Raw genomic sequence first — 21911 nt, 5'->3', positions numbered from 1 at the left:
GACCCTGCCAGGTAATATGTTTCTGTTGCTCTGTTTGATTCATTTGGAGTCATCATCATCCCGATCTTCTTCAATGTTTACTGCAGGAACCGGCGATATTCTCTTTCCACCTCCGCCACCATAGCCTCGACATCGAAATGCCATACCTTTTGGCTTCTGTCGCGGATATCCGCAAACGCTCGATCCATGTCCCCACCGATGTCGGCGTTCATCCATTCGTACGTCCAACCCACCTGGCGACTGCTCTTCACCAGCCACTGCGATCGTTCGTATCGCACCTTCGAGTATGCTTTCATTGCTGCCTCCAGCGTCTTTCCCATTGCCACACCCCGATCGACATCCGCCCGCGCCCTCGTCAAAGCAGCCACCAATGCCAACGCGTCCTCGACCCCTATTCCTGCGCCAGCCCCGTGGTGCGGCGATGAGGCATGGGCTGCATCGCCGGCCAGAGCAACCCGGCGCTCAGCATACTTTGGCACGGGGCGCTCATACGTATCGAAAACGGCCCATTTATCCAGTTCCTCGGGGAGTAGGTCGATCACTGCGCGCACAAACGGGCTCCATTCTCGGAACGCCTCTACGACTTCGCTCTTCTGAGCTGGAGCAGTCATACTCTTGCTCAACCACTTATCCGGGTCTGGGACAAATGCAACCACGTTCATGAGCTGCTGATTTGCAACTGGGAAATGCAGAACATGTGCGTTCGGACCGCAGTGCATGTGCTGCCTTAGCGCGCGGTATCGACTGAGTTTCTGGATCGCTGCATCCATTGGAACAAGGCCGCGGAACGCCAGCTGGTGAGTGTACTGCGCGTTGTATGCGGGCGTGAAGAGCAGCTCGCGAATGCGAGATCTAATGCCATCACAGGCGATGACTACATATAAACATCGTTGCGTAGCATGCAGGGAAGGTAGCACCTACCAAGGTCACACTCTGTCTGCTCTCCATCGGCGAAGTCCAGTCTAACCTTGCCCGTCTCCAGGTACTCGAATTCTTCCACGCGCTTCTTGAACTGCACGATTCCTTCGGGCATGAGCTTCAAAATCTGCTCCAGAAAATGTGCTCGGTGGCACCCCTCAAATCCCCGCGGTCCGGCATACAGCTTATACACTTTTCCGTGGATGGATACGTCCTCTTCTTCACCCTCGTTTTTCCGTACATGGACCCCGTATCCCTCGTCCGGGGAGATCGGGAAGGTGCGAAAGCCATCCACAAAGCGCATGCTGTAGTCGGGATTTTCGGGCTCGCCATTCAGTGTGGCCACCACCCCCACGCAGTCGGCGATGCGGTCGTCCATCAGGGCCATGCATTTTCGGGCTGTGGCGGTGAAGCCAATCCCGGCGCCAATTTCCCGAGGGAAGGCTGATTGCTCATATACTCTGATGTTGAGCTTCGTTTTTGGTGGAGCCTGGTTGGATTTGAGGAGGCCCAGGGCGAGGATGGTCCCGATGATGCCGCTGCCGATGATGGCGATATCGATGTCAGATTGAGCCATGTTGATGATGTGCTATTACTATGTTTCTGGTACTGTCTGTCTTGTTATTCTATCTACGTCTGAGGTAAGAGCCTGGCGCGGCGTCAAATCCATCGGATCGTTCGAGGCCTCACTATCACCCGATCAAGGAATGCCAAGAGGGACTATTGGCCCCTGATTCGATCACTGTTGTGCAGTTGGCGCCAGGCCAGCAGGGTCCCGACGGAAGGGAGTAGACTGCAGCGTGAGTGGTGGGCTTGAATGTTTAGCTTCTGCTTGTACTCACCTGATGGAAAGGGACGGTTACACGGTGTCGCACCAGCCTCTCGGGAACTTTTCCCGGCGAAGGGCTATCTCCTGGGGCGAATGGAAGCTTTCTTCCTCCGCCTGGATTGAAACGGCAGTCTTGACAGCAACTGCGGTGGCACCTCTCGCAGTGCGCTAACAGGCGTGAAGATTCTCCGACCAACGATAACCTCTCATCATCCTTGGTCTGGGGACCAACGGTCTTGTACCACTCTCGTCAGGGGCTACACAACTCCTGAGATGCGGCTGGCCGGTCCGCACCGAGAGGGACGGGTTAATTTTCCGGCATATCGAGCAAGGGGTTGTGTGACCGAGGGTAGTACGGTTGGGCTGTGACTCTGGCCTGTTCTGTTGGGCGAACAGACGGTCAGACGGCTTCTGACGAGGTACTGCTTCGAGCCATCATGTGCGGACACTGAGTGTGTTAATGCCTGGCCAAGCAGTGAATTCGTGGAAAACGAAATGCAGGACGTTACTAATGGTCGAATTACCGGGGGAAACCCAGGACAGATAGAGGTAGGGAGGGTGAGAGAGGCGCAAGACCAGCAGGCAGAGATCGAGCATGTGGAGCAACAAGTCAGGGGCGAGAAGGAGGAAGATCCTGAATGTTCAGCACCTCGCCATGGAGACTTCAAGCTGTCGGTGCTGGGACGGGTCATCTTCTTCACGCTGGCGGTGTTGACGTTGATGGTGTCCTTGGATGGCACGTCCATCTCGGTCGCGTTGCCAGTACGTTTCTGATCGACTTGGAGATGTCAGCTAACGAGTCGAGAAAATGGCACGCGAGCTTAACGGCTCCGCGATGGAGGCCTTCTGGAGCGGGACATCCTTTCTGCTCTGCTCGACAGGTACGATGGTCTGTCTCCCCCTCAGCGATCAAGCTAATGGGCAGTCTTCCAACCCTTCACGGCCGCCCTGAGCGATATTTTCGGCCGTCGTCCGATCATCCTTCTGTCGATCGGGTTTTTTTTGGCTGGCTCGCTCATTGCCGGCCTGGCCCAGTCATTCACCACCATCCTGACGGGGCGCTGCATCCAAGGGGTGGGGGGCGGAGGCATCGCGGTGCTGTCGGAAGTGGTGGTGACGGACCTGGTGCCGCTGCGGCTTCGTGGCAATTACTACGGGGTGCTCAGCGCGATGTACAGTCTGGGGAGCGTGCTGGGCCCTATCTTGGGCGGTGGCTTCTCCGAGAATGTGGCCTGGGTGAGTATTCTCCCTTTGTCACCTTGATCAAAAGAGAATAACAATCCCCAGCGATGGATCTTCTACATCAACTTCCCCTTCATCGGCATCGCCACCATCTGCATCCTCTTCTTCTTCCGGCTGCCCACACCTCCCGGTTCCCTCCCCCAGAAACTCCTCCAGATCGACTACACCGGTACTTTCCTCTTCGTCAGCAGCCTCTCCTCCTTCCTCATCCCCCTCTCCTGGGGCGGGATCATGTACACCTGGACCTCATGGCGAACCCTCGTGCCTCTTTGTCTCGGTGCCACCGGGCTCCTCGTTTTCTGCATCTACGAAGCCCTCGTTCCCTCCGCCCCGATGATCCCGCGCTCCATCTTCCAAAACCGCAGCGCCGTAATCGCCCTCACCGCCAGCTTTCTCCAAGGCCTAATCCTCTGGTGTGCCCTCTACTACATGCCACTATACTATGAAGCCGTGAAATCCTTCTCCCCCATACTGGCCGGGGTCGCCCTCTTCCCGGAGACCTTCACGGTCGCCCCGTCCGCCATCCTTTGTGGCATAATTATTACCCGCACCGGCCGCTACCGCTGGGGATTATATCTAGGCTGGACACTCTCCACCCTGGGCCTCGGCCTTTTGTGTCTCCTCCACGTCGACACCCCCACTGTCACCTGGATCTTCCTCAACATCCCGGCGGGTTTAGGACTGGGAATTCTCACCGCGGCGATCGTGTGCGCGGTGCAAGCATCCGCGACGCCCGAGAACCTGACACTGTCGGTAGCAATGGTCATCTTCTTCCGGGCATTTGGCCAAGCGGTGGGAATTGCAGTGGGAGGTGTTATCTTTCAGAACCGGATGCGCAGGGAGTTGGGTAAATACGATGGGTGGGATGGGGCGAGAGCAGACGAAGTGAGTCGGAATGCAGCAGCGTTGGTGACGCTCTTGGAGACAATGGGAGAGGGGGAGGCGAGGGTGTTACGGGAGTGTTACACGGCGAGTTTGAGGGTGATTTGGGGGGTAATGTGTGGAGTGGCGGGGGTGGGGCTGGGGTTGAGTGTGTGGGTGAGGAAGTATTCCTTGGGACAGTTGAATGGAGAGTAGTGGACAAAGGAAGGGGGCGTTTCATGGCCCCGTGGTTGCTATGTTCAATGGTGTGGATAGTTTGTGGGTGGTTTATCGGAGTGAATATGAGTACCTGTGCATCATAGCTTGGATTGATGTCTCTAAAAGGAAACCTCCTACACTACTACCGATATACTAGTAGTCATGAATGTAGAAAAGCTCCAAAGTCAGTCGTAGACCAAGGTTAGTTGACTAACCCGATGAGCCTACTTGGAAGAGGAATGGTAATTGTTCTTTCTATCTTTATATATATCTTTCGGTCCTTGGCTCGACGGGAATCAATGGAGTACAAGGGAGTAACGGGGGTTTGTTGGGCACAGATACTATAGAAGGTCTGCCAGTATATATTCATCACGGGGGGTAGTAGTATTTGATTACCGGTTGTTTGTTACTATTTTGCATACTACTTCAAGTTAGTTGGTCATTGTCATAAGTTGTCATTGTCATTGCTATAGTCATCATAATCCTATCATCATAACTTATTCATAAAATATAGTAAGGAATCGGTACTACTAGTACTAATCAACCCACAAACTCAACCCACCTCACCCAATCCTCATTCCTCATCAACCCGTCCATCTCCCATCCATCTAAACACATCAACGCCTCGACTCCCCCTTCTTCTTCTTCCTCCCCCTCCTCTTCTCCCTTACCATCAACATACCACCTCCCCGCCTCCGCCAAATAACATCCTCCCGGCAACACCCCGGCCTCGGGTCTTCTGACCCCTTCACACCTCGCCACTCCCTCCACCTCCCCCTTCCCCCAACCCAACGCCAACTGTTTCAGATCGACATGCGCCACACTCGAACAACTAAAATCCGTTCGAGGGTTGAATTCCCCTCCCGCGTAGGCTATCTTTCTTTTATCCGGTTCCCGGGATAAGAAAGTAGCGTAGTCGCGGACGGAGTCTAATGTTCGGAGAGAGAGGAGTTGGTCGCGGAGGAGAGAGGATAAGGTGGAAAGTGGGAGGGAGGTGATTTCGGAGAGGGGCAGACGGAGGGTTGCGGTGCGGATGGAGTGGCCCAGGTAGGAGGGGGTGAGGGAGAGAGTGCGGCGGAGGTCCAGGGCGCGGGTGAGTTTGGTGGTGGTGGTTGTGGTGTTTTGGGTTTGAGAGAGGGTTTGGGGGAGGGAAGATGGGGGGTGTAGACGGATGTGGGAGAGACGTTGCCAGATGAAGGCTGTGAGGGCGTCGTTGGGGGTGATTTTGGATTTTGGGGATTGGGTGGAGGTGGAGGTGGAGGTGGAGGTGGAAGTGGATGGGGTAGCTGGGGGGGTCTTGGCGAGGGTGTAGATGGCTTCTATGCTGTGTTTGGGGAAATGAAAATTGGCCCATTTGAAGGTGGGGAACAGGGCGGTTAGATTGGGAGGGGCGCGGGGGATGATGGCGGGCTTGTAGTCGGTGTAGTCGTGGCGGAGGGGTTCGTCATCAGGATACACGGCAATCAGGTGGCGTCGGTCGAGGTTGGCTTCGTTGATCTCGGCCTCGGGGATGGATTCCCCTCGGGTGAGACGGGCCAGGAGAGAGGCGACTTGGAAGATACCGCTAGCATCAATGATGTTGTGTTGGGCGGCCAGGGTGAGGAGCAATCCGCCTTGAAGCAAATTGGCTTGGATGTCGAGGACGGGAACGGGGTGGGTGTCTTCGGGATAGGGGATGGGGAAGGCGGGGCGCGGAGGTGAGAAGATGGCCCCCGGCAGCATGTGGGATGGGAAGTGGGCATTGCGGAGGGTATTGTAGCTGGGGATGCTGGGGTTGGGGGTGTGGTCCACAATGCGAATGATGGGGGAAGGGCGGGAGGCTAAGGGAGTCACCATGAAGGCGCCAGATGAGGTGGCCGAGACGCCATCGTTGATGACTTGGCCTGCCAAGATGGGGATCAGAGTGAAGAGTTGGTGGACGGCGGATTCAAGGGCGGAGAGAATGGCAGAGGAGGAGGAAGAGGGAGAGGGAGAGGGCAGCGGGAAACAGAGCAACAGGTGAGTGTAGGATTGGAGAATGGGAAGTTGGCCCAGGAGATCTTGAGTTGGGTGGGCCATTGATGATGATGATGATGATGATTCGAGTGCAAGTAAGTGAGTGGATTACTTATTCCCCTCTCCTCCCGGTGGCGCTTATATATCGCTGAGGGATAATTGGCAACTAATGATTGTGTCTCACCACCAGTGGAACAGTCCAAATCCCGATGGCTGCACTCTGCACCTTCTGCAGGGCGAGTCAACCAGCAGCAGCTCAGCCGGTTTCCGATAGATGAATGAGACGAGATGAATTCATTTTATTTTATTCCATTTTTTGGCGCCAGCGTCGGCCCTCCCGAAAGCAGAAAAAGCAAGCATCAATAGTGGCTCGTGGATCTTCAGCTGGTGGATCCTCACGGCGATCGATCTGGCCTTGCTGGGGAAGTAATAATATAATCGTGTTATCATATTGCAGAATGCCAGTGGGTAATAGATAATGCCACCAAGGCAGAAAACTCGACTAGGCGACTATTTCCGAGGGCTCCACCGGGCTCCACTGTTCGTATCCCGTCGACTCCACCGCCTCCATCCACTCCATCCACTCCATCCAATTGTCCTCGTCAATTCCAACTAATGCCAGCCGACTCATCAGGCCAGATCTCGATCCCCCTCCTTGACACCAATTACCTGCTATTTCCCCCCCCCAGCTGGCCTATGCTTACAGCCAACTATCAGTGCGGATCCTACCACTAGTTGTCGTCGCTCCACCGTCACACATAGCAAACCTTTTATTTTCCGTCGTTGCACGGTCATTCCCTCAGGTTGGACCGTCCCTCACAGCTGCTGCACTGCAGGTGCCAGTCCCCGTCTGACATCTGCCACTCTCTGCCAGTCTCTGCCACCGTCAGGTTCCAGTTCATTTGCTCTTCTGCTGCTACTGCTGCTGCTACTGCTGCTGCTACGCCCGCTGCACTGCACCACCTGCACCCTGCTGCCCTCCCACCCCCATGCTTGCTTCTCCGGCCTTCTGCTGGCTTCTGCGCAACCTATCTATGGGCCAGGCCTGGAACAATGGGCCCGACCGGCCCCTCTGCAGGAGTAGTAGTAGCATCGTGTACCTATCTAGTGCTGGACCCATCGAGTCGAGTGGGTGGCTGGCTGACAGCCATCCAGAAGCCTTGCTGGTGGGTTCACTAAGGACTCGCTTGAAGAAAGTGTCCACTGCGACATCATGATGTCGGTGGCTCTGATTCTTTACCCCTTTGGGATGTGAAGAAATCAAGAATGACCTCGATCTGGCCTCAATCTGGCCTCGATCTGGCCCCAGTACATCCTGTCACCCGGTTCCAACCAGGATGAGCTGCAGTGCCTTTCTGACCGGTAGGAACCCGTCCGGATAGCAACGGAGAGAGGGACGGGGGGGGGGATAAGTTGAGGGAGTTGAAGGCTGCAGCTGTGGTGCCCTGCTCCCTGCAGGTTCGCCCTCAGTATCACACGGTTCACACAGCAGATCATCCTCTGATCCCACGGGCGGGCCTCTGACCGTGCCGATGAGCTTAATAGACAAAAGCAGCGCAAGCCACACTGGGTCTTGATTGCTCGGGCCCTACCCACTCGTTCATTGCCTCCTGCAATCCCCCCTCCCAGCACGCTATCGCGGGTCGATCCCATTCTTTGGATCTTATCACTACTGCGTCCACTGCTGCATCCACTGCTGCATCCACTGCTGCATCACATAAGCCGCTGTCAGGCTATAAGGACGGCGTCCACTTCGTGAATGTCTCTGGTTCATCCATCCATCTCTCCCCGTCTGTCTGCCTGTCTTCCGACTCCGACTCCATCCCCACGATGGTTTCTACCCCCACAATTTCCCGCCAGCGTCCTGGATCCGCCTGCGAGGAATGCCGGCGTCGTAAGGTCCGCTGTGACCGGCGTCGTCCGCAGTGCCAGGTCTGCTTCGAGACGGGCATCGAGTGCAAGATCAACACCACTCGACTGCCTCGCGGGCCCCGTAAGGGACAATTACGCACTCTCCGCACGCGGATTGGTAGGTCGCTCCTTCGTTGCTGCGTGTGAGAGATGCGGCTACTGACCACTGCCACAGCTGCTCTGGAACGATGTCTGGCTGACCAACATCCTGAAATCAACCACCAAATGGCCAGTCTTTTCGACGGCTCCATTATCGACTGCGACAGTGAAGAGGATCCCCTGCGGGACCTGCCATCGCTGCCCGACTCGCTGCCAGTGATGCCCGACACATCCGATGACCAGCGCAGCTCGAGATCCCCGCGTTCGCCCGGATCCCCCAACCGTCCCACTGGGCTGGTCTCGGATCTGATGCGAGCCGATCTGTACGTTCCCGTCGGCTCTCTCGGATGATCTGATCCTCGACTAACAACGCAGGGACCAACTCTACTTCGACCGGGTGCACCCGTTCGCCCCCATCCTGCAGCGCTGGCGCTACCATGTGTGGGCCAAACAGCCCAAGAAGACCGAGGCACAGACCTGTCTCCAGTACGCCATGTGGACGGTCGCTGCCAGTCTGTCGGCCCAGTTCCAGTCGCTCCGCGACCGCCTGTACTCGGAGACGCGGCGCATGCTGGACGCCCTGGACCTGCAGGGTCCGAAGACCGAGGCGCCGGGCATCGAGCAGGCGCAGGCGTGGGTCCTGGTGTGCATCTACGAGTACATGCAGCTGTCCCCGCTGCAGGCGTGGATGAGCACGGGACGGTGTTGTCGACTGGTGCTGGGGATGCGGCTGTACGAGCTGGACGATCCCAACAGCCCCGTGACAATGGCACGCGAGCAAGAAGCAGTCCTGGTGGATTGGATCGGGCTGGAGGAGCAGCGCCGGACATTCTGGATGGCCTACAGCCTGGATCGCTTCATCAGTTTTCACAACGGGCTCCCGTTTACTTTAAATGAGCAATTGGTACTTCTCCTTCTCTACAACCTACTGTCAACACTGTGCTAACAATAAAGTCTAGATCACAACTCGCCTCCCCAGCCCGGAAGAAGACTTCCAATCGGGCCAGCCCATCCTCACATCGTATCTGTCGGAACTCATGACCCTCCCCACCAACACCACCACCACGCCCTCCCCCTTTCCCCGTCATCATCCCCATCCTCACTCCCACCCTCACCCTCACCCTCACCCCCTCCTTCCCCCTCCCCCTCGGCCTCACCGACCCCCTCTCCTCCTTCACCGAACTCATCCTCCTGGCCACCATAGTCGGTCGCGCCCTCACCCACCGCCAAACCCTCGCCGTCGAACAACTCCACCCCCAAAGCCTCGACATCTTCTGGACCCGCCACACCTACCTGCACGACCTCCTCACCCACCGCATCCAAATCCTCAACACCTACCCACACGTCGACCCCATGCTCATGTTCGCCCGCATCGTAGCCCAAAGCATGGTTCTGTTCCTGCACAGCGTGCTAGAAAGCATCGCCTGGAAAACCGGCGATCATCTACTCGGCATCATTGAGTTCGAGCGGGTATGCGTCCTGGCGGCCCATGACGTGGTGGCGTTGGTAAAGATGCAGGGGAGTTTAGGGTATTTCAAAGTAAGTTACATCCCCTCGATCGTCCCAATGAGTGGGGTGGGTGGATGAGACAAGCTAACATGGATTGAACAGGTACATCCCCTCACCCCGATTCCGTTAATGATGTGCTCCGAGTTCTTCTCGGCGCATGGCTATCTGGATCCTTCGTTTGATGTCATGTTGCAAGATTTGGTCGAGTGTTTGCAGGATTTGGAAAGGGTGAAGAATCCGGTGCAGAGTCCGACCTTGTCGGTGCAATAATCGTTCTAATCTGCCAATGGCGGGTGGAGTTTGCTTCGGCGCGTTTTTGGATTGGGGTTTTGGGTTTGGGTCGTCTGGGTTCTCATGGTTGGAAGGAGTGGCGATTGGATTGGATTGGATCGGGGTTTGGCACATTCGTTTGGGATCTTGGTGATTTGTTGGATTTTCTTTTTGTCTCAATTTTCTGGGTTATAATGTTGGCTATCCTTGGTGATGACCACTTATCTCACCCAGAGATATCGGATGTGATGGGACGGTCATTAGTGATGATGATGAAGACATCACACTTTGACATGATCCGTGCTGGTTCATGGGCTCTACATAAAACATAATCTAATCTTCTTATATACCCTACCCCCTTTCCCCCCTATTCTCCTCCCCTCTGCATCTTACTTCGCCCCCCCAATAACTCCGTCCCCAGATCTTCTGTTCGTGCAACCCGCTCCAGCTTAAATCCATCCACTGCCTCCCCTGCCCGAGGAGATATCCCGACCAACAAACTCCGGCCGCTGCCCGTCCCTCGACCACAAACAAGAAAAAGCAACCCCCCCTGACCTTCAATATGACAGCCCAACAAGAATGTGGCGTCCCCATAAAAGCCCCTCGCCCATCCCTCATTGGCTCCCTCGTCAGTGGCAGTTGCCCCGTTGCCTAGTGAGTAGTCGCAGTGATCGCCCGCCATGGCCCCCACTGCTGCCCAACAACTCCAGCTTTTGCTATCCGGCGGCTCCAGTCGCAAAACCGTCCTCCTCTTCGGCTGCCAATCACTCGATTTCAACGCCCACCATTTCCGGTGCCTCCGACGCGTCGTCCTCGACTGCCCCGAACATCATTGGGTCTTGGATGTTTTGGCTGAGTTGCCTGTCTACTGGCGGACCGCGACCAAATATGTGCCCCGGTTGCAGGAAGCCATTCCTGGGGCGGAGGGACAGCTGCGCGAGCTGAGTCGGTGGTTTCGGTGCCGGGATGAGAATGTCCCTGACCAGTCTAGTTTCCCCCTGCCCTACCTGCAACATGCACCCCTGTTTATGATACATCATCTCACCCAGTACTCGAGTTACTTGCGCATGACCTATCCCCCCGAGGGGTTAAGCTTAGATGGTGGTGGCCCGGTTGTGGAAATTGTTGGCTTTTGTATTGGCTTTTTGAGCGCGGCGGTGGCGGCGTCGGTGACGGGCCAGGCCCAGCTCTCGACGTATGGTGCGGTCGGGATACGCTTGGCAACGCTGTTGGGGGCTATGGGTGATGCTCAAGAAAGGGATCAGAGGTATACTTCGATTTCGACGGTGTGGAAGGACCCTGGGCTGGAGCAAGAGCTGCCTCGCGTGTTGGAACAGTATCCTGAGGTGGGTGGGTTACCCTGTTGATTCGGTAGGCAGTGCTGAGCGTGCGAGTGTGCGAGGTGCAGACATACATTACCGTCTGCTATGATGAAAACCGTGTCACCGTCATGACGCCCCGGAGCGCCCTGCTTCCTCTGCAACAATCCCTCCGATCGGCCGGCTTCGCTGCGTACCACATTGATTTCAACGGTCGCTACCACTGGACAGGCCATCAGAAGACACTGGATGCGCTGTATCAGATGTGCGATGCGGACCCGGCGCTTCAACTCCCCGACGCCTCTCAGCTGCTACGTCGCACATGGACCAACATCAGCTGCGAGCCGGTCTGCAAAGGCCCCCTGCACCGGCTTGTCCTCCGCTCGGTCCTTTCCCAGCAGTGCATGTGGTATCAGACATTTTCTGCTGTGCACCGGTCGCATCTGGAGAACACGGACGTCGTCGTGGTCGAGTTTGGTCGGGAGCGCTGTGTGCCCCCGTCGTTCATGGCGAGTCTGCGCAACCGCGTCGCCCATTACGATGACTTGGAGCTCGACTCGTTCTCGCGCATCACGCCCGCCTACTCGACTCGCGTCTATGACGAAGATATTGCAGTGGTGGGCATGGCCTGTCGGGTCGCAGGCGCGGATGACCTGGACGAGTTTTGGCAGCTTCTTTGCGCTGGGGAGTCTCAACACCGAGAAATCCCACCGGAGCGTTACAAGGATTATGAAACACCCTGGCGCCCAGATGCCACTCGCCCGTGGATTGGGAATTTCATCCGGGACATCGATGCCTTTGACCACAAGTTCTTCAAAAAAGTTCCGCGGGAGGTCATGTCTCAAGATCCACAACAACGCTTGCTCCTACAGGTCGCCTACCAGGCACTCGAACAGTCCGGGTACTTCCACAGGAACACCACCAAAGACATTGGGTGCTATGTCGCCTGCTGCACGGTCGACTACGAGCACAATGTCAACTGCCATCCGGCCACCGCGTATGCCGCCACCGGCCTCCTGCGAAGTTTCATCGCCGGTAAGCTGAGCCATTATTTCGGATGGCATGGGCCAGCGCTATGCGTCGACACGGCGTGCTCAGGGTCGACAGTCGCTCTGCACCATGCGTGTCGGTCAATACTCAATGGAGACTGCAAGGCCGCGCTGGTCGGGGGTGCCAATGCCATCACCAGTCCCCTGGGCTTCGATAACCTCAACGGGGCGTCGTTTCTCTCCCCGACCGGCCCCTGCAAGCCGTTCGATGCCAAGGCGGATGGCTACTGCCGCGGCGAGGGTTTTGCGGCGATCGTCATCAAGAAAATGTCCGATGCTCTTGCCGCCGGAGATCCAATCCTGGGCACCATCGCCGCAACCGCGGTTGAACAAAACGACAATTGTACCCCGGTCGTGGTACCCCATGCACCATCCCTGGCCACGCTGTTCGGGAAAGTAACTCAACAGGCGCGCATTCACCCACGCGACATCTCAGTCGTAGAGGCTCATGGTACCGGCACCCAGGCTGGTGATCCGGCAGAGTATAGCAGCGTGCGCCAGGTGATGGGCGGGCCGCAACGGACATCTCCTCTTGCCTTGGGATCGGTCAAGGGGCTAGTGGGACACACTGAAGGCGTTTCGGGCATGATCGCTTTGGTCAAGGTGCTGCTCATGATTCAAGAGGGCAAAATCCCGCCACAGCCGAACTTTCAGACACTCAACCCGCACATCCAAGCAACATCGGATGATCAAATAGAAATTCCAACTCAACTTAAGCCTTGGACAGCAGAGTATCGTGCCGTCCTGATCAATAACTATGGCGCGTGTGGGTCGAACGCCTCTATGGTCGTCACTCAGGCCCCGCTGACAAAAGGACTACCTTCTGCTATCCACGATACCGGCCTTTTCCTACCATTCCGGCTATGTGGTCTGGATGAGAGCCGTCTCCGTGACTACGCACGGCGACTCCAACATTTCCTTCATCGCAAAGCCCTGTCTGCACAACATGCCTCCTTAGCCAACATTTCCTTCAGCGCAGGGCGCCAGTCAAATCCGACTCTGGACTGCCAACTTGTCTTCAGCTGTGCCTCAATGGCTGACCTCGATGGAAAGCTGTCATGTGTTATTGAAGGGCGTGACACCCACTTTGTCCGCTTAAAAAAGCCCGTGGCACCTGTCGTACTCTGCTTCGGGGGGCAAATGTCCACCTTTGTGGGATTAGAACGCGCTGTATACAAGTCCGTGCATGTGCTACGCGATCACCTCGACGAATGCAACCGTCTGATCGTGTCTTTCGGGTACCCGAGTCTTTTCCCCGGCATCTTTGAGCGCATTGCCATTGCAGACCAGGTCAAGCTGCAGACACAGCTTTTCTCTTTGCAGTATGCATGTGCTCGTTCTTGGATTGACTGTGGTGTTCCCGTTTCTGCGGTTGTCGGTCATAGTTTCGGCGAGCTGACGGCCATGTGCGTGTCTGGTGTGCTGTCTCTCCAGGACGCCTTGACCTTGGTAGCCCGCCGAGCTGTGCTTATCCGGGACAATTGGGGGACAGACTCTGGCGGCATGATAGCTGTTGACGGCGACCGTCTTGAGATCGATAACCTTTTAGAGTGTACCAAGACCATTCTTACCGGTGCAGCCCCAGCGGAAATTGCTTGCTTCAACGGCCCTCGTAGCTTCACTTTGGCCGGTCCCATGGTAGCTATCAATGCAGTGCAGCACACTCTTATCACCCAGCCAACATTCGCACATCTTCGGTGGAAGCGATTAAACGTAACCAACGCATTTCACAGTGCCTTGGTCGAGCCACTGGCTGCTGACCTGAAGGATATAACGCAAGACCTGACACTCAACGAGCCAGCCATTCACCTCGAGCGCGCGACCGAGCAGCCGTGCACTGGGATCCCGCCTGCGAGTATCGTCGCCGACCATCTACGCCAGCCAGTATATTTCAGCCACGCCATCCAGCGTCTTGCTGCGCGACACCGCTCATGCATCTGGCTAGAAGCAGGCTCCAGCTCGACCATAACGGTAATGACCAGTCGCGCCCTGGAAGCGACTGGCGCGCGTCATCATTTCCAGGCTGTCAACCTCACCGGGGATAACGGAATCCGGAACTTGACAGATGTCACCATAGCCCTCTGGGAAGAGGGTATACCCACGACGTACTGGGCGCACCATCCATCGCAGACACCAGAGTATGGGGTCCTGCTTCTGCCGCCATACCAGTTCGAGAAGAGTAGGCATTGGATGGACAACAAGCCACTACCGAAAATTGAACGCCAACCAAGTAGTGCTCCAGATAATCAGAAACTCGAGTTCCTTGGGTACCAGGACAGGCACCAGCTCATCGCCAAGTTCCGAGTCAACACAGCGCATCCGAAGTACCAGGAAGCTCTATTGGGCCACGTAGGTGCGCAAACAGCTCCCCTTGCCCCAGCATCGCATATGCTAGACAATGCTGTCGAGGCCCTACGGAGCCTACCAGAAGGGAAAGGCAGGATTCCGCATGTGAGAAATGTCACCAGTGATGCACCGCTCGGTCTCGACAATCGAGACGTCCTGATCACGTTGCACGCGGAGAACGCGGAGAAGGCTGTCTGGGATCTGAAGTATACCAGTGAAGATTGCCAAAAAGGCTCTTCCTCTCAAATCATCCATTGTGCCGCCCGAATCAAGATGTGCCCACCGAATGATCCCACACTTGCTGGCGAATTCGCTCGCTACAGTCGCCTCGTACATCACGGACGGTGTCACGAGCTCCTCAATGACCTAAATGTAGACGATGTTCTTCAAGGCCGCAACATTTACCGTTACTTCTCCGAGGTTGTCGACTATAGTGAGCTTTACCGCGGGGTGCGAAAACTAGTAGGCAAAGGGAACGAATCAGCCGGACGCGTAGTCAAGAAATACTCCGCCGAGACTTGGGCAGACACATATCTGTGCGACTCCTTTAGTCAGGTCGGCGGCTTCTGGGTGAACTGCATGACGGACCGATCACCAGCCGATATCTATATCGCCAGTGGTATGGAGCAATGGATGCGCACACCGCTGTATGCTGACCCAGAAACGCCACGCTCCGAGGTTTGGGACGTACTAGCAACACATGACCGCTCAGATGGTTTTTACACCAGTGACATATTTGTCTTTGACCCAAAGAGTGGAAGCCTTGTCGAAGCTTTTATCGGAATGCAATATTCGCGCGTGCCTAAAGCGATGTTCTGCAAGATTCTCAGCAAGCTGGGTCCGAGCGCTCCCCAAGCTCGACCAGATGCACCACCAGCGGGTCAGGCGTCAGGGGGCAATAGAAACCAGACTCCAAATACAGGTGAAAGGGTGAGCCGCATTCAAGACCTTCCGGCACGCATCAAGTCAGTAGTGGCCGACTTTTGTGCCGTAAACCCCAGTGAAATCCATGACAACAACAACATGGCAGATTCGGGTGTGGATTCCTTGATGGCTATGGAACTAGCGCGCGAGCTGGAGGAAGCGTTCAACTGTACGCTGTCGGCAACTGATTTAATGGAGGCGGATACGTTTCGAGACCTTGTCCGTGCAGTGCAGAGCGCGATGGGCATGTATATCGATGCCCCCCAAGACCGGCTGGATAGCAGCACCGGATCGGATAGTGACGGCGACCAGGAGTCTGCAGCCAACACGCCTAGAACCGAGTCAATCACCAGCATCAGTACTGACATGCCCGAGCTGCAATTGGCAGAGGACCTGGTCCTTCAAGCCTTTGGCGAGACCAAAGCCTTGACAGACCGGTTCTTGTCTGAGAACCACTGCAGCGGGCGTATCCACAGCTTCAATCCGCTGCAGATGCAGCTTTGCGTCACGCTGGCATTGGAAGCATTCGAGATACTGGGCTCATACATTCGCACGGCGAAGCCAGGCCAACGCCTAGACCGCATATCCTACGATCCCCAGCATCAAGAGTTAGTTGACTACCTATACCAACGGCTGGAGGAAGCCCGCATAGTAGATATGGAAGAGACGGTTGCAATTCGCACAGGGATCACTTGGACCAGCAAGTCCAGTACCACCATCCTCGAAGACATTGGCCGTACTTACCCCGAATTCTCAGGTGCTAGCAAACTGGCATTCTACACAGGTAGCAAGCTAGCTGCAGTCCTGCGTGGCGAGCAAGACGGTCTGCAGCTTCTCTTTGGGACCAAGGAAGGACAAGAGCTCGTGTCTTGGATGTATGGCGATGAATCGCACAATGTGACCGGATACAAGCAGATGCTAGATTTCATCCAGCGCCTAGCGCACAAGCTGGGCAGCCAGTCAGGGCCGCTGAAAATCCTGGAGATGGGCGCTGGCACCGGTGGCGGAACCAAATGGCTGCTTCCCGGTCTCGCCAAACTTGGAATTCCTGTTGAATACACGTTCACCGATATCTCAGCCGCCTTTCTTGCTCAAGCTCGTCGCCGCTTCAAGGAATATACTTTTGTACAGTACCGAGTGCATGATATCGAAAAGCATCCTGCAGAGGAACTTGTCGGGACACAGCACATCATTATTGCTAGCAATGCTGTGCACGCTACGCCAAATCTTCAGGTCTCCACGCGCTATATGCGAAAGGCGTTACGTCCCGACGGTGTCATCATGATGCTGGAGATGACCCGGCCTCAGTTTGCTATCGACATTGTCTTTGGACTCTTTCGTGGCTGGTGGGTATTTAACGACGGGCGCACCCATGCCATTACCAGTGAGCAACGTTGGGAGGCAGATCTCCATGCTGTTGGATATGGCCATGTTGACTGGACAGATGGATTTTCGCCAGAAGTAAGCGTCCAACGAGTGCTTTTCGCTACAGCTAGGGGTGATCAAAGACCACGGCTGGCACTGGGACCAAAACCAGCAGACATAGATACCCTTGCTGGAGTCGATCATGTTGCTCGTCAGCGGGCAACTGACGAGTACATTATGTGCACTACCGAAGGTTTCATTGGGCCTGTATCTTCTTTGAAGCATGTGACCGGACCTTTGGGTGTTCTGGTGACTGGAGCCACTGGGAGTTTAGGTAGCCACCTCATAGCGCACCTTGCTCGACTAAAGGAAGTCCAGCATGTGGTCTGTCTGAACCGACGGGGGCCAGTAGAACCACTACAGCGACAGAAGCAAGCTCTAGCTGAACGCGGGATTAATTTGACTACAGACGAGATGAGCAAACTGATGGTCATTGAAGGAGAAGGGGCGGAGCCACGGCTTGGTCTTTTGAGCCAGCAATATGACCTCCTCAACCGGACCGTGACGCACATCATTCACAGCGCCTGGCCAATGAACGGAATGCGAAGCCTATCCGCATTCGAATCTCAGTTCCGCATGATGAGAACACTGGTCGACCTAGCCCGTGATATTGCCTCGATGCGGTCTACTGACAGCCGCATTGGATTCCAGTTCATCTCATCAATCGGAACGGTTGGCCATCGGCCATTATTGACTGGCGAGAGAATGGTTCCAGAGGTCTGCAGCACGATCGACTGGGTTCTGGCAAACGGCTACTCTGAAGCAAAGTTTGTTTGTGAGCACATCCTCCACGGGACTTTGTTTCAATATCCAAACCGGTTCAACGCGATGATAGTGCGACCTGGGCAGATAGCTGGGTCTTCTGCCAGTGGGTACTGGAATGCTGCGGAGCACTTTCCCGCGGTGGTAAAGTCCGCGCAAACATTAAAGGTCTTGCCTGGTTTGGATGGGGTGCTATCCTGGACCCCAGTCGATGATGTCGCAGCTACCCTGTCCGACCTGATACTCACAGAGAATCCCCATTCAATCTATCATATCGACAATGCAGTTCGCCAACCGTGGCCTGATATGATTAAGGTTATTGCGCAAGAGTTGGCCATCTTACCAGATAGTGTCATTCCCTTTCCAGAATGGGTCCATCGCGTGAAGGCCTTTCCTGGGACTCGGGAAGACAACCCGGCCAGCGTGATGGCGGACTGGCTGGGTGACAACTTCGAGCGTATGTCATGCGGGGGCTTGTTATTGGACACGACACACGCGCGTCAGCATTCGGCGTCGTTGCGGGCCTTGGGTGCTGTCGATCATGTGGTGGTGCGTCGCTATATTGAGCACTGGAGGCAGAGTGGGTTTTTGCGTTGATCGGATTGCATTGTGGTTTTAAAGGAGACGGGTGTGAACATCTCCAAAACCAGCATCTTTTCCGTCCCATTGTACATGATGAGGGCGGTAAACTTGAGATAGACGTGCCTATAGTAGATAGAGTAAGACTTCAAGAGTCACTCCCGGTGTAATAGCTAATGACAAAGGGTATCTACCTCCAGATGGCATCTCTGTGCTTTAAGGTTTTATGGTGGATGATGAGCTTTTGATGAGTGAAAACACAGTTTCTTCCATAATATCGTGGATCTCACATTATCTCGCGATGCTAGAATAAGGGGACTGTGAAAGCTGGAATAAAGAGTCTGCTTCAAGATGGAAGAAGAATGGCTTGCCTCGTTGCACCGACGCGCCGCCGTCGCGTCAAGCCATCATTACCGGATCAGGCAAGAGTGCCGTCGTGCTGACAAATCTGCGGGTCCTCCCCACGATCGCCTCTCTCACTCGCAACGACGGTTCCTTCTCCATCTTCGATTATACTATGTAAAGCCACTAGTCTTACAATGGAGCCAATTCAAGACGGCAGGAGCAGGGCGAAAACTCGCGGGAAGTATACTACCAAAGCGTGCGAAGAATGTCGTCGGCGGCGAGCTAAGGTAATAAAAGCATCGTACCTGAGTAGCAAAAAATCATGACGTCGTGTTATCGCTAATACGAATAGTGTGATGGGTCGAAACCTTCTTGCTCCAGGTGCCTTCAGTGGAATCTATCATGCCAGTATTCGGTGACGGAAGATGGCCGTCGACCGGCTCCCAAGTCATATGTCCTGCTTCTCCGGCAGCGTATTGAATCCCTGGAGAAATTACTAAACCAACACGGCATCGATAGCAGAGACAGGTCCCGTTCATCTGATAGCAGCTTGGATTGCACATTGGTGAATGGTCAACTACACGACGCATGCTCTGCGATGGATTCTCTGTGTGAGACTCTCAAGGGCCAGCTCTCACTGGACGAGTCGTTGAACTTTGACAAAGACGGCGAGATGCGGTATTTTGGTCCAACCAGTGGAAGACTCGGCTTTCAGGGCCCTTCGTCAAAGGTTCCGAGCCCAGGGACTGTCTTTACTGTTCCCGAGTTGGACCCGGTGTTCAAAAGCATTGACGATTATCTCGGCTCCACCTTTGCTAATCCAAATATTGGCAACCAAATTCCTGCATCGCTCCAGAATCATCTCATCGATCTCTACTTTAAATGGGATCAACCATGGTATCCTATTGTGGATGAGAGTTTGTTTAGGGAGAGCATGAGCACACGAGGCCGATATTGGACTCCATTACTTCACTATTCCGTCCTCGCCCTGGGCTCTCGGTTCTCGGATAGCTTGGAAGTTCGAACAGACCCTGATGATCCTAATTCAGCGGGACAGGGTTTTCTCATACAGGCCAAAGATCTGCTTCATTCGGAGATGGAACATCCGACTCTCGTGACCATTCAGGCGCTGGGCGTTATCGGGACAGTTTACTTTGTGGGTTCTCTATCACCATATCCTACACTGCTCGATACTAATGTGAGACGGTAGGCAATAGGGAAAGATGCTGCAGGATGGCTGCATCATGGAATGGCCGGTCGGCTCTGTCTGGATATGGGGTTAAATATGGATCCCGCAGGCTTTGAAGGAACAGTAGCAATATCCGCCAGGGAAGCGCAATTAAGAAGGCAGATTTACTGGACTTTGTATTGCCATGATAAACTTGCAGCTACTTACACAGGGCGAATATGCTCAATGCTTGTATGTATCTATGGTTATGGTTATGGCTATGGCCGCGCTAACCAACGCAGGAGCAACAAGGAGCCGTCGAACTGCCCTCAGATATCGACGAATCGCAGGTTAACACGAAAACAATCACTCCAATCCGGAAAGCCGTAATACCTCTTCAGAGATCTATGATCAAAATCTGCCAAATCACAGAGAAAATACTACTTTCAATGTAAGTTCTCCGTGGAGTGTGATGGGATGACATTCTGAATGGTCAAGGTGGGCTCCTCGGCCTCTTGTAAAGGAGCCTGAGCGACCAGCGTTTTTCGAGTCCAGCCTCCTGGCTTTGAGGACATGGTTTTATGATCTTCCTCAGAGGCTCAGGATTGATCAACCAAACGAGGTACCTCACGCATACACGCTGCACATGATCTATCATACAACAAGAATTCTCCTGGCCAAGCCATTTCTCATACGATCGGGCTGTGGCGATAAGCCTGTCGGAAAGGACAACACTGTGGAGCAGGCTCGGTCTGTTTGCAGGGACTCTGCCAAGGCAATGTGTCTTGTGGCTCAGAAATACCGCCGTACGTTCGGCAGTTTTCAGCGTAGCCCCATTTCAGCCATGCATTCCACGCTGTCGTGTGCTTGGGTGGTTCTAGATGAACCGGACTCTCCTTCGAAGCGCAATCAGTTGAGCATGTGCTTGACTGTACTCGATGAACTGGCGACATCGTGGCATCCGGCACGACACATTGCGAACAACCTTATGAAGCTTTGCTCATTTGTGTCAACTGGTGCGCCCTCGGAAGGTACCGATGCTGCGGAAATACTCGATGTCGGTAACCCCATCCGGAACAGATTTGAAATGCTGGACGCTTCGAGCGACAGGGCTGTCCTGAACGTTCATGATGCTTTGGGCAGCGGTCTCGCTCCGTGGAGCCAATTGCCAGACGACTATGGATACTTCGATCTGGTAAATCAGGTAATGTGGGATCGTTCAGCAGGAATTTTATGAGATATCCAAATTGCCCTAGCCAAGATGTCATTCAAGGGTATGTAATCCCATCGTAGTTGTGGAGACTACCGCGAGTGGGTAATCTTTTAAAATTATTGACACATACTTGCCCGATGGCCTTTATAGCCCGCCATCTGCCATCGGCCATCGGGGTGAGCCCAGCCGAAGTAAAACACCTTCCTTCTATTTCCACCATCAGAGCTTCTCAACCAAAATCCCCAACCCATCATGATCCTCAGCGGCCGTGAAGTCCTTGCCCGCCAATTAGTGCTCAACCTCCGACACATCACACAACAACAACCCTGCGGCATCGACCTTACCCTCCGCCATGTCTCCGCCTGGACCTCTGCAGCCACCATTGACTTCGACAATACCAAGCGCCAGGCATCCAAAACCTCCATTCTGGCGTTCAACCGGACCAACAACGCCATCACCCTCAATCCCGGCGCTTACCTGGTCGATTTCAACGAAACCGTCCAAATTCCCTTGAATTGCATGGGAAGCGTATTCCCCAGATCGTCGCTCTGGCGATCCGGGGCGGGGATCTCGGCCGGTGTAGTGGACGCGGGGTATGAAGGTGCCATGGGAGCCTTGTTGGAGGTGAAGAACCCCCACGGGGTTGTGTTGTATCGAGATGCCAAGCTCGCGCAGATTGTGTTTGAGTTGGGCGTAACGGTAGAGGGGCATAAGGGGATTTATCAGGCTTCGAGGAGTAGTGTTGGGCGTGATGGGGCTGCTTGAGGGTAGTACAAGTTTACAACATAGTAAATCGTGTTAGAAGGCATCACGTACTACCTTTATTGTGCATTGACTTGAAGGCTTCCAAATCATTGATATCGACCAATAGAATGAAAGATATGTACTGACCTCCAGAGTGGGTAAGATCCTCACTCCACCACGGGCT

General features: G+C 54.9%; 4 protein-coding genes across 4 annotated transcripts; 3 read left to right on the top strand and 1 right to left on the bottom strand.

The window, feature by feature from the left end:
- Nucleotides 1–77: 77 nt before the first annotated feature.
- On the bottom strand, nt 78–6127 carry BO94DRAFT_522469 (FAD/NAD(P)-binding domain-containing protein; the record flags this gene model as incomplete). Its single annotated transcript, XM_025610182.1, has 3 exons — nt 78–874; nt 922–1457; nt 4623–6127. The coding sequence occupies 3 exons, from the start codon at nt 6125–6127 to the stop codon at nt 78–80; spliced, it is 2838 nt and encodes a 945-aa protein (XP_025464545.1).
- A 1767-nt stretch (nt 6128–7894) lies between these two features.
- BO94DRAFT_568024 (fungal specific transcription factor domain-containing protein) lies at nt 7895–10192 on the top strand (the record flags this gene model as incomplete). Its single annotated transcript, XM_025614659.1, has 6 exons — nt 7895–8093; nt 8151–8397; nt 8450–8978; nt 9034–9157; nt 9279–9613; nt 9686–10192. The coding sequence occupies 6 exons, from the start codon at nt 7895–7897 to the stop codon at nt 9851–9853; spliced, it is 1602 nt and encodes a 533-aa protein (XP_025464544.1). The 3' UTR covers nt 9854–10192.
- Nucleotides 10193–10533: 341 nt separating this feature from the next.
- BO94DRAFT_588334 (uncharacterized protein) lies at nt 10534–21007 on the top strand (the record flags this gene model as incomplete). Its single annotated transcript, XM_025615880.1, has 6 exons — nt 10534–11199; nt 11229–18227; nt 18955–19758; nt 19813–20022; nt 20073–20221; nt 20269–21007. The coding sequence occupies 6 exons, from the start codon at nt 10534–10536 to the stop codon at nt 21005–21007; spliced, it is 9567 nt and encodes a 3188-aa protein (XP_025464543.1).
- A 114-nt stretch (nt 21008–21121) lies between these two features.
- BO94DRAFT_184194 (putative dUTPase) lies at nt 21122–21862 on the top strand. Its single transcript, XM_025605996.1, has one exon. It carries the CDS (start codon nt 21236–21238, stop codon nt 21746–21748), a length of 513 nt encoding a protein of 170 aa, XP_025464542.1. The 5' UTR covers nt 21122–21235; the 3' UTR covers nt 21749–21862.
- Nucleotides 21863–21911: the final 49 nt, after the last annotated feature.

This window comes from Aspergillus sclerotioniger (assembly GCF_003184525.1).
Source record: "Aspergillus sclerotioniger CBS 115572 chromosome Unknown BO94scaffold_25, whole genome shotgun sequence".
NCBI lineage: Eukaryota > Fungi > Ascomycota > Eurotiomycetes > Eurotiales > Aspergillaceae > Aspergillus > Aspergillus sclerotioniger.
This window is presented reverse-complemented; position numbering and strand designations above follow the sequence as displayed.